General features: G+C 43.6%; 1 protein-coding gene across 3 annotated transcripts in view; it reads left to right on the top strand.

Moving 5' to 3' along the window:
* Positions 1–12500, top strand: part of PTPRT (protein tyrosine phosphatase receptor type T) — a 447177-nt gene that overhangs the window by 222120 nt on the left and 212557 nt on the right. For all 3 annotated transcript variants that reach the window (XM_030502880.1, XM_030502878.1, XM_030502879.1), the window contains one exon: positions 6278–6571. In XM_030502880.1, coding sequence (XP_030358740.1) covers positions 6278–6571 — 294 coding nt within the window. The remainder of the gene's footprint in view (positions 1–6277; positions 6572–12500) is intronic.

Genomic DNA, 12500 nt, shown 5'->3' with positions numbered 1-12500 from the left:
TATTTCCTCTTTTACAGTACAAATGATGACTCAAAGAGAAGCATTCAGTTCTAATCCATGTGAGTTCTTGAAATAAGCTTTACAATTAGAGCACAGAGTCTTCCATCTAATTCACTTAATTTACGCTGGGAAATGAGATGGTGTTCACCTAATCCGATGCTGTTTTCTTCTTTATTAGAGAATGAAAGCATCCTCTGAGGCTCTGGTTAAGGCTGAGGCTCTGAAGAAAGCATCCTCTGAGGCTCTGAAGCTCAGGTTAAGCTTCTGAGACACAAATAGTGTGAAATGCTAATGAAATAGTGTGCTACTGGAATTCCCCCTTGTTGCCCCTGCCCCTCTCCTTGAACCTGTACCACCATTGGAAGAGTTGGCAGGAAGCAGTGGGTCTGCTCCAGCTCTTTCTGCTCTCAGGAGCTTGTGTTTGATAAAATGACACTAATGCAGATGAACTTTGATCAGCTGAGGTTTGTTCTGCTGTCTTGCATGATGACTGCGGAGCTTTTAGGAAACAGTTAAGAGGTTTTCTACGGCTTTATGGTAACTCCTGTAAGTATTACGGGGTTCTTCTCTTTAAACCTAGTTGCTTAATTTAGAACACACGTATTCAAATCACTGAGGACCTTTTCCACCGCTTCTTAAGGGGAAAACACATAGAGAGCGTGTATTCTGCATTTTCATCAGGCTGCAGCAAGTTCTCCCTTAGTATGTAAGTGCTGCACCTACATTGTTGTAAAGGTCTTTGAATTTTGGGTTTGGGGGATGTCAGAAGACAAGCATCCTGCCAAATATTGGGTCTCTTGCTCCACTGGCTTTCTTTGGTGACACTCTTGTGTTGCTGCCCCAGAGCTGGATCAGGACTGCAGGGGGCTCTCCCCAGAGCACAACAGAGGGGGAGAATCCCCTCCCTCGAAATCTTCTCTCATTTTCCTGGATTTTGCCTTTAATTAAATATTCTAAATTGCTGATGTCAGAATTGGTCCTGGGCATTTCTGGTTTGGAGCACAGAGACTGTGCTCTTTTGCTGGTGCAGTTTACCCATGCGGGTGAATTAAGGCATCACTTTATTAATGCTGTTGTCACACTCTTCCAACACCATTGACATGTGCCACTGCTGTCAGCCTGTTCTGTCACTGTGAGACACATCTGAATGTCTGTCTTTCAGACAAAAACCTGTTAGCATGGTGGCAGCACAGTGAAATAGTCTCCTGCTAAATACTGTAAAAGTCCTTGTGCCATTGGGCGACATGGTTTAGTGCGAGGTGTCCCTGCCCATGGCAGGGGGGTTGGAACTAGATGATCTTAAGGTCCTTTCCAACCCTAGCTATTCTATGATTCTATGATTTCTTTGTGCAATAGATGGAACTGGGAGTTTGGACAATCCCTGGAAAACAAAATTCAACGGCTCCATTTACTACAGTAGTAAGAAGTGTGCTAATGAGCACTGCCAGGATGAATACTGTCATTAAGAGCTCAAGAGTGCTTACTGCTGTGGTGTAGAACTAGAAAGGGTACTCAGGAGTGCTGCTCAGCCAAGTGAATCTCCGGTAGCCAGCAATAAGATTTGCAAAGTTGACAAATTCTGCCTAAAGGATGGAGGGGCAAAAAATTAGAACAAAGGCATTTAACATGATTCCATTTTTATTTAGAACAGCTAGGTTTGCTGCCTTAAATGCAAATTTAAATACCTGTGATCTCAATAGCTTTTAAATTGCAATAGTCTGTGGCTGTTCTGTAGAAAACCATACAAATATGTTTTGTTCTGTATTTGTTTTACTTTAAAAAGTTCTCAGAAGCTTGAAATTTGGTTTCCTTGCCTTCCAGTCCAATCCTTCTCCACTTGGCAAGCACAGTCCACAGCTGCTCATGTAGCTTGCAGTTCCCGTTAGTAGAGGAATAAGCAGTGTCATGTTTGAAAACACTTGCTTGTTGGGCAAATGTCTTTTGGTAGCAGCTCCCATCCCCACCTCTTCAACCCCAGAGGATATCAAAGACTGTTTGTTCTAATCTGATTTTGAGCCTGTGCTGTATGTTGTGTGTGTGTGAGAACACTGCAGGACTGTCTGTGCATGTTGCAGCCAACTTCTGCTGTTCTGCAGGCCTGGCCTGTGTGTGGGACATCCACAGTGGATGGTTTGGAAGGGTTTCCAGGTCAGCAAAGTGTGGAAGGCGTGGACTGGGTAGCCCAGCCAGATACAGACCTGCTTTTCTCCGCTATTAGACAGGCTTGGGTCAGCCTCCTCTGGGTCCTCTCTGGTTTTCTGACTCTCTTAGTCCAAAATTGAGAGGTTATTTCAGTGTTTGAGAGAGTTATGTGAGGAATTCATGTGTTGGCACGATTGTTCAGTAACAAAATGACATACAGGTTAGCACTCTAGTTGTTGAACCTTGTGATATACTGGTGTTCTGTAGCATTAGGGGTTGCCGTTGTCTAAAACCATCCATAGGCCATCACTGCAAGTTAAAGTTCCTGGTCATCTTGACTGTACATTTTATCAGGTGGTCGTGTTATGAACAAGAAAGGAATTTTCAGAAAATTAAGTTTTATTCGTCGAAGATCCATAGCTTAAGGGGTTTATCCAGCTGGTTTAAGATTATGTTTTCTATAATACCTTTTTCTTATGGATTATTTCACAGGAGACAGTGATAACACTTGTTGGGGGATTTTTCTCTTATTTTTCAGTCTTCTGGTTGCATCTGAAGGATTCATGGAGTGCAATTTTCTTCCATCATCTAACAATTGCTTAGAATTGCCTTGCTTAGAAAATCACATAAAGAAATATTCCAGGAGTAGAGTAGAAACACTCAGGAGCAGTTGCCAAAGAGTAAAATACGTGTGTTTTCCACAGTAGTTGCAAAGTATAGTATTTCTGGCTCTGTTCCTGTTGGAGCTCAAGGAGTGTCTGGATGATGTTCTTAATCATAGGGTTGAGTTGTAGGTATTCCTGTGAGGAGCAGGGAGTTGGACTTGATGATCCTTAGGGGTCCCTTCCAACCCAAGTTCTTCACTGATTCTCTTTGGTCTTTTTTGGCCCTTGAGGTTAGTTTTGTTTTCTCACACTCTTTGCATTGCTAAACTTTCTGTCATTTTAAAGCCCTAGCAGGGTTCTGCAGCTTCCTAGCTGTAATCCATACCTGTATTTTCTCCTCTAATGGGAGAAGGCAGGCATATCCCGAATTCCCCTCATGTCTGTACAACTGGAACTGCTTTGCACATCCAATAAAACCTACTTGTGTTCAGTAACTCACTTTTTTGGACCTCATTCGACATAGGTCTTTCATTTCCTTGAAAGGGGGCACCAGGGAACCACATTTTTCTGTATCCTTCCATCTGGGATTCAGGCTAGATACTGTTCCAGTTCCAGAAATCCAGTTGCAGATGTCCTCATTGCTGGGAAGCCTGTGGCTTCCTTCTCTGCACTTGAAGGAAGAGGAGGAAGGAGAAGAGCTGAAGGGGAGCAAGAGGCCAGACAAGGCTTGCAATATAAAACACTGTTTGGAACAAGTGGGGCTGGTTGGTCCCAGTTACACGTGCATGAGGCTGATCTGTCACCCTGTTTGTTTAATAATTAAGGTCATGTAGAGATTTTAATTAAACAGTGAGCTCACTATATCAGGGTGATCACCTGTAACTCACAAGTGAGCTTAGTTACCAATGGCAAGAAATGGTCCATAGTTATGTGCCACTTTGACTAAATGATGGGTGACTCATGTCCATCACTTGCAGGAAGCTGGCACAGAGTGATATTAAACAAATGCTTCTTGTCCAGTTGGTGCCAGTAGGAAAGAGCCCATAATTCTCAGTGAGGTGGGATTGAGCCTTGAGTAACTACTATAGGAGCTGTTAAATTTGGAAAATGGGAAGAGTTTGAACTCCTCATTTTCCAATATTCTGCAGCACATGGTTTTCAAATGGTACTTAAAAAGGGGGAAATTAATGGCGTGGAACCACCATCACTTTTTAGGGGGACCATCACATTTTTTGGGGGGAGGTTTAGATGTGACCTGCAATAGAGAAGACAGTAGTGCTGTGTGTAATCTTAATTTAAATCATTTTGGCAATAGTAGTTTCTAGACATGCTAGATGAGACGTCCATGGCTGGTTTTAGCAGGACAAACTGTTCTATTAATTAAGTTCTGTCCCATAAATCTCTTCTAACTTGCAATCAAATCCCAAAGTAACCAGGATCATGCTGCTGTTGAAGTCTGCAGTCCAGGAGAATGGAGTTTAATATTTCATTTGCCTTGTGTTCCGCTTGGATGTGACTTGTAAGATGTCATTTTTGCACTGGGAATAAAAAGCACTAAGTCTATCTTTTAATTGCCTTGCACCACGAAGCAAGTAATAAACTGTGATTTATAATAATTTCATTTTTTAATGAAAATGTATCCATATGCATTTCCTGAAAGCAAATTTCTTGGACAAATCACCTTCTTAAGTCAAAACATAATCAGCCTGACGTATCAGAAAAGGGTTCTGGCAGGAGTTAGGAGAACAGTGCCAAATCAAAGCAGGAACAGGCATTCCGCACAAAGCTTACCTCACAACGGTGGTTTTGGTTCACGTTGGATACCTGCTGCAGTGACAATGCAGGTTGCTTTTTGTTCCAGGGGTACGATGCACAACTGCTGCAGTCAGTCTCAAGGAGACAGCGTGGTTCATTGTCATTAGTTCGCCAGAGGAAATGAAATTAATAATGTTTCAGTTGATCATTTTGTGTAATAATGGTTTCTACACATTCATTTCTCTTCATTGAGCAGATGTTAGCCTGCAAGACTTCTCCAAAGGAGAAGGGACCATCTTCCTCCCATCACGTGGTGCTCACGCTCCTTTCTTCCCCCTTTCTGTGGGTCCTGGATTCTTCCAGTTCTGTGGGTTCTTTGAGAAATCACCTTTAAGCTGGGTTTGGAATAATTCCTACACAACCCTAACATGAACGTCATGCTGTAACGTTCATAGGTTCCTTTTCCTGAGCAGAGACGTCCTTTCATCGCCTTATTTTCATGACAGAAGAGAGTTTGTGTCCTCGGGGCAGAGGGCAAAGCGCGTTAGTGTGTGACAGAGGGAGGGCCAGAGGAGATTAAGGGAATTGCTTGTAATCTTGCACAGCTCAGCTCAGGTTTGAAGGTTTTCAGAACCACAAGGCAGAGGCTGTTCATGCAGCTTCCAATATGCAAGTGTTATTTATACACTGATGAGAGGGGGAAGAATAAAAACCCGGTAGGCAGCCAGAGCCCTGTAGACATTTTATTTTGCTTTATTTTGGAGCTTTTATCAAAGGGTGCTGCTGAGATGTCTTTTATTGGTTTGCTTTTCTTTTTATCACAGAGGTGATATTCAGCAGCCAGGTTCCTGCCTTTTCACGATGCTTTTCAGATGTCTGGGCACTCTTCAAGCCTCGTACAGACTTTGTTTGAGTGCCTTTGCTCCTGAAGTTAAGCAAACTCTGTAATCAGACATGACAGGAGGTGTTGATTCACTGCTTCCTTAGACTTTGCCTTACTTCTGGGCTACCAAAAGCTCAGTTAGTCAGTTCTGGCAGCATCCTGACAACTGATATTGTCGACCATGGGAAGATCGCATGGTAAGGCACTGGCACAGGGTGCCCAGAGAAGCTGTGGCTTCCCCATTCCTGGCAGTGTTCAAGACCAGGCTGGACGGGGCTTGGAGCAATATGGTGGCGGGGGGGTTGGAACTGGATGAACTTTAAGGTCCCTCCCAACCCAAACCCATTTGGGATTCTGGGATGGTTCTATGATCCCTAGTGTTTAATTTCACTAGTATTTTCTCACACACACAGCCAGTGCTTTGATTTACAAACACATCCAATTTTTAACCTTTCTTTTCCTTGGTAAAATCACAGAATAAGCAAGTCATTTGAGTTTTCCACTCATTGCTAATTGTGTCACAGTAAGCATTACACTCATTTTATGGCTGAACCCCAATTCCATGAGCAATGATTGTGATATTCTGCCACATCAGGTCACAGGGCAGAGGAAGGGCTGTTGTACTGGAGCCTTTTTATACCCAGTGTATGCCAAGTGCACTCAGTTGTCTTTATTTAAAACCTCTTTGTCCCCTCACCCTACAGTATTATATTGAATGCTATTGCTCAGATGCTTACAGAGGGAATAAGTATAAACCTTCTGATCTCTTCAAAGTGACTTTGTGTCTTATTTTAAACCATAGCTGCTTCGAGGTTACTGTATTCCTGCAAGTGGAAATGTGCTCCTTTAGCCACAATAGTCTCATGCTTCCATGATTTCTTGTTGTCCGCAGAGCCCCCAACTCCCATCGCCCCCCCCGAGCTGCTAGCTGTCGGTGCCACGTACCTGTGGATCAAACCCAATGCCAACTCCATCATTGGAGATGGGCCCATCATACTGAAAGAGGTGGAGTACCGGACGACCACTGGGAATTGGGCTGAAACACACATCGTAGACTCTCCTAATTACAAACTGTGGCATTTGGACCCTGATGTGGAGTACGAGATCCGGGTGCTGCTCACTCGCCCTGGAGAAGGAGGCACTGGCCCCCCTGGACCACCGCTTACAACAAGGACTAAGTGTGCAGGTAGGTTGGTAGTTTGCTACAGCTTTGTAATGCAGCAGAGATACTTTTTTTCACTTACTATTATAGTAACAAATGGTCTTCCTCACATCCTTGTAGATGGGCTTTGTCAGTGGTCTGAATTAACAATGATGAATTTTCTTCTATCCTGGAATATTTTACTTCCTATTCCATAGGCGAGTGTTTAGGGAACTGTTGTTTTTATGCATGTTGTATATTTGCCAGACTTTCTGCTCTGGTGTATGGCTGCTTTCTGTTGGAATGGGCCAGAGGATGAGACTTTTTCAACCAATTCTCCAGTAGTCAAATTGTTCTTAAGACTGATCTGATAGGAAATCTTCACCCTGTAACTGCATTAAAAAGGTATGTTGTTCTTGTGTAATAGTTCAGCTTTGGTTCTTAACAAATAGTGCTGTCCATTCATGAGTGCAGTGTGGTGAAGCGGGAAGCATTTAGTCTCTTGTATTCCATTTGATTTAAGTGATTCTTTTCTTCACTCCTGACAAAGAAACCTGTTCAAATGCTGTGCAGCGTCTTCCCTTTCTGTTTCGTATTGGAACAGACCGATTTTGCTCCAGGGACAGGAAGTGTCTATCCTCTTTCTAAGCTATATTGGCCTTTCAAGGAAAAAACAAGGGATCATGTTCATCATGTTTCAGATATAATGGCTGAATATATGTTCTCATACATTAATCATTAGCCATTAAAAGAAATCAAGCTCTGTGCTTTGCAAGGGGATGAACAAGGCAGTTTTCTATCCAGCACTTTTTCCCACCACACAACTGTCTTCTCAAGGTTTACATTTCTGTAATGTTTGCAGCATCCTCACTGTGCTGTGAACAAAGGACAGACTAAAAGGCTGCTCTCCTCCTTCTAAAGCCTGCCTCCCCTCAAGGTAGTGGTTTGCAGCAACTGGATTGAAGTAGTGCAAAGCTCATACAAAAGCATTCTGGTTCCAGTTACTCTTTCTGACGAAAGAGCAAGGCTGCAGTGGGAGGAATGCCTCAAGAACAGCCAAATCCCTCCTGGAATGGGATTGAGCAGTGCATTGTTAGCCCTCGTCACCCACTGTCCCAGCCTGAGCTTCCCCAGCAGCATCCTCTTCCTCTACCAAGAGAGGAAGCAGGGCAGGTTGTGTGCATTGTGGGACAGGGGAGGCACATCCTTACTGCCTTTCCTTTACTGCACAGGTTATAAAGCACTGAACATTTAGTATATCTTTAGAAGAATTGGTAAAAGCCATAAATCTGAGCTTGAGGATGTGCTGTGGAGGTGTTTGCTGTGTTCAGCATCTGTCCGTTGGCAGAACACAGATGTTTGGAGGCTTTTCTGCAGCTAGGTGGAAAGCATGAAGTGACATGAGTAATGTCGTGGCCTGTTTGAGAATGGGCACATGCTCTGGTACTCATCTTTGGCTGTCTCCTTCTCTAGTGTGGGCACATTGTCTAACCCTCAGCAGAAGTAACTGCAGGCCAGGCCTGGGACTGGGCATTTGCAGATGGAAATAGGATGTGCTGAGCCGGCGTGTTTCATGTGTTGGGGCTCTGCAGACACACTCTCTGCAGCAGCCAAACTTGTCTGTATTACCTGTGAAGAAAGTATGCTTTAGCTTACTGCAGGGGTGAAAATAAAACAACAGAAAAGCTGTTGTCTTTGTGCTGAATGATGTCTTGTACTGGATCCCCTATTGCTCAGCACAGGTATTGATGGACATCATGAAGGATGCCATGGATAATGTGTTCCAATTGGGTGAGCTGAGCAACTCACTATTTTCTGTCCTAATTTACTAATGAAAATCTACCTGGAGAAGGTCATTCTGTTGATGGCAGTTGTCATACGGAGCTTGTGGAGATTGATGGTGATGGTATTTAGGTTCTTTGGGGTGGAGAAATTGTAATGATCCTGATCCGAAGCATGGATTTGAAGAAGGGGATAGACTTATGCAATATCTGAAGGTGTACAGCTTCCACAAAATGCTGGCTGATATGATGGAAAGGAAAATGCAACTCATTATTCCAATTTCTGTACATTGTAGAACTCCCTCAAAATACCTTATTTTGAGGAAAATTACACAAAGCTTCCATGATAAAGATATTAAATAATGCACTGAACCAAGAAGACAGAACTGCTTTCCTTTGTTTTTCTTAGAGTACCTAATGACATCAGTGAAAATTGAGGGGTTTTAAATAGGTGAAGGATGAGTGATGCTGCTTTTTTCAAGTGAATTTTTGGTTCTTTGTCATTATTTTTTCTTAGCAAGAGGCAAGTACCAAACTGCTACACATCTGTCTGCAGTCAGTAGGTGACTGGAGTTGTCCTCTTTTACTGGACTGTTCGGTGTTGGTACTGTGTTTATTAGAGCCTCTAATAAGGGATAACAAAATTGGCTGCAGAAGTAATGGCAGAGTATATCACCTAAACTGGTGAAGAAGTAGTTACTTATTTAAATAGGTATTTAAATAAATACTTTCTTCCCTGTGAGGGTGCTGAGGCGCTGGCACAGACTTTTCCCAGAGAAGCTGTGGCTGCCCCATCCGTGGCAGTGTTCAAGGCCAGGTTGGACACAGGGGCTTGGAGCAACCTGCTCTAGTGGAAGGTGTCCCTGCCTGTGGCAGGGGTTGGAAATGGGTGAGCTTTAAGGTTCCTTCCAACACAAACCGGTCTGGGATGTTGTGATTAAATTGCAAGAAATCAGTGTAACCATAAACACAAGGTGTCTGTAACCTTCCAACACTAAGGAGTCAATGTCCCTTTTACTGAACAATCTTATTAGCGTCTTTTCACATAGACACTGGATACTCATGTGCTAGGAAGTAGCATTTTTATTTTCATCTCTAAATCAGAAGAGGATTTGGGAAGGACCATGTTTGACTTCCACTTCAAGCATCAGAAGCTCACTTACGGAGTTGCAGTTGTGTGCTCTGAGTTTCTTGACTCTCAACCTTGCATCAGAGCAACAGCATGACCAGAATGCACAGCATGAGCTTATAAAGTCCTTACACCATGACGGAAGTCATATCAAGATCATTCGTTATTTTCAGGTTGTTAATCAGAGTGAATGGAAGTTGATTTCATGGACTTAAAAAGTTTTTCATTATATAAACCCCATAAAAACTAATTATCAAAAGTCTTGCTCTGAGCACAAAGGAGTTTTATTAAACTGGATAATATCTAATCTAAATTTCTATAACCAGTATGTGCGTGGGCATCTGTTATCCACTGGTGATGCTTTTGGTTTCTACAGGACAGCATTACAAGACTTCATTTCTATTTGATCTTTAGAAGTGATACTGAAAATTAAGGCCCAGCTTGCTTCTGTCCAGGAAAAGCCAATGGTCAGAAAATATAGCAAACCCTGCCCTTGGAAATGAGTGATTTTATTTTGTTGGGGTTTTTTTGGTTGTGGATTGTTTGTTTGGGTCTTTTTTCCATAGGCTGTGATAGGTTGTGACATGGGACAGGAGAAGATTGCATGACCTCGAGGCCTAAAGCAGTAAACTGTCAGTCAGAGGGAAGAGTTGCTCAGCAGGGAGTGAGGAAACAAGAAAGAGTGCTTAAAATTAAGACCAGACCCAGGGCTGATGGGTGGTTAAAGGAAAAGAAGATACAAAATATTAGTTTTTACTCCCCAAGTAATGCTTCTGGGGAGATAACAGGATCAGAATAGTATGTTTGCACACAGTTCCCAATAGTATCTAGTAGTTTAGCACTGGGGTTTTTTTAGCCATCCACAGTAGTTAATCAGAGCTCCTTAAAACCCTTATTCGAGAGGCTCCATTCAAACGAGTGTGCTTTGGAAAGCTGTGATTGTGGAAGCTTGGGGCTTGTTTTTTGCTCTCTGCTTATTTACCGTCCCCCTGCTTTTTTCTTTCTCCAGTAGCCACGGAAAGGGAGAAGAGGGAAAAGTCCTTTTTTCCTCTGAGGGATGCAGAAGGGAATACCTTGCAAATCGGGTCCTAACAGTGGGGGGAATCTCCTCTGAAAAGCGTTTTCCTTCTAGTGGGATGAACTCAAATGAAAAGCAAGGCCAAAAGCAAGGCCAATATTAATATTCATTTAAATGAATATTAAGAAAGGGACAGAGATAAGACTTTCATTAAAAATAGTATTTAGACCTGGTTAAACAGTGTCTGGAAAAAGCTCTCTTGGACATGAGCTTCTCTGCCTGTTTGGATGATGACAGCAGGTGACTCCTAAGCTCCCCATACCTCAGCAATGTGCACTTGAGCCCAGAACCCCCCCGTGTGCTGGGCTGCACCCCCAGAGCGTGAGCAGCAGGTCAGGGAGGGGATCCTGCCCCTCTGCTGCGCTCTGGGGAGACCCCCCCTGCAGTCCTGATCCAGCTCTGGGGCAACAGCACAAGAGGGACGTGGAGCTGCTGGAGCGAGGCCAGAGGAGGCCCCGGAGCTGCTGCGAGGGCTGGAGCAGCTCTGCTCTGGAGCCAGGCTGAGCGAGCTGGGCTGGGGCAGCCTGGAGAAGAGAAGGCTCCTGAAGGGGACACCTTAGAGCAGCTCCAGTGCCTAAAGGGGCTCCAGGAAACCTGGAGAGGGGCTTTGGACAAGGGCCTGTAGGGACAGGACAAGGGGAATGGCTTTAACCTGCCAGAGGGGAGACTGAGATGAGCTCTGAGGCAGAAGCTCTTCCCTGTGAGGGTGCTGAGGCGCTGGCACAGACTTTTCCCAGAGAAGCTGTGGCTGCCCCATCCGTGGCAGTGTTCAAGGCCAGGTTGGACACAGGGGCTTGGAGCAACCTGCTCTAGTGGAAGGTGTCCCTGCCTGTGGCAGGGGCTTGGAACTGAATGAGCTTTAAGGTCCCTTCTAACCCAAACCAGTCTGGGATGCTGTGAAGATGAGGAGGGTTTTGTGACCTTGAGGCTTGGAAGCAGGAAACTTCCTGGTCTGACAGGAGTATTGCTTGGTAAGGAATGGGACGGGAGAAAAAGTCCTGAGAAACCCCATGATCTGCCCCCCGAAAGGTGTGTCAATAATTCTTCGTTGGACATGCTTATCACAATGGGAGGTTTGTCTTCATATGAAAAACTTCACATGAATCTCATGCAGCCCATCTCTTCAGATAAGCTGCTAGAGACTGGGTAATTCAGCAGGAGGTTGTGATTTAGCTCCTGGAGAAAAGAGCAGTTGTCAAGATCAATACTCAATTTTTGTTGTTGGCCTGGGGAAATAAAAGTTACTCTTGAACAGTGTGGCTGAATTCAATTCTTCTCTTACAGTCAGCCGGGATAAAGTAGCTGATATAAATGCAAATGATCTGTACATTCAGAGTTTGATACCGTATTGCAAAGGAGTTGGAAAACCTTTAGTTATTATTAAAGGGTACTTTGTTGGCATGAAATCTTGAGAAGTTTAGAACGAGGAAGCAGCTTTTGCCATTTTTTTTTTTTCTTCAGTTTAAGACCACATGTTTTATAGAAATGCTTTTGTCTATTGCTCTGTTACAGGTGTTGGAGAAAAGAGGGAGCTGTGTACTGCTATGAAATGCTCATACTGAATGACCAACAGCTTCATTGTGCACTGAGTTAGCATGAGTTGTTACAACAGGTTCATAAATGCTTCTTTCTGATTTCATTTCAAGGTGATAATTCCCATTAAAGAGGAAATGTTCACATGGTAATGTTGAAAAGTAAGACTGAGAGGTGCTGCACTGCCTTCGTTTTGTACTGGTTTTCAAGCTTATAAAGAAAAACCAAACACCCTGAAAAATGCTGATCTGTGAATCAAAGCACTGCACAAATGGCATATGAAGGGTTTGAAAGACTTCTGTACAGCTGATGTGGAGGTGTTATTGCAATCACTCGTTTATAGACTAATTTAACTTGGGAGTTAGTCTAAGCCTTGTCCTGAAACATACATCACTTCCCTGTTAATATTAGTTAAACCCTTGGCTCCACTGTCTTTATAACTTTAGATGTAGA

This window comes from Strigops habroptila, chromosome 13 (assembly GCF_004027225.2).
Source record: "Strigops habroptila isolate Jane chromosome 13, bStrHab1.2.pri, whole genome shotgun sequence".
Classification (NCBI taxonomy): Eukaryota; Metazoa; Chordata; class Aves; order Psittaciformes; family Psittacidae; genus Strigops; species Strigops habroptila.
This window is presented reverse-complemented; position numbering and strand designations above follow the sequence as displayed.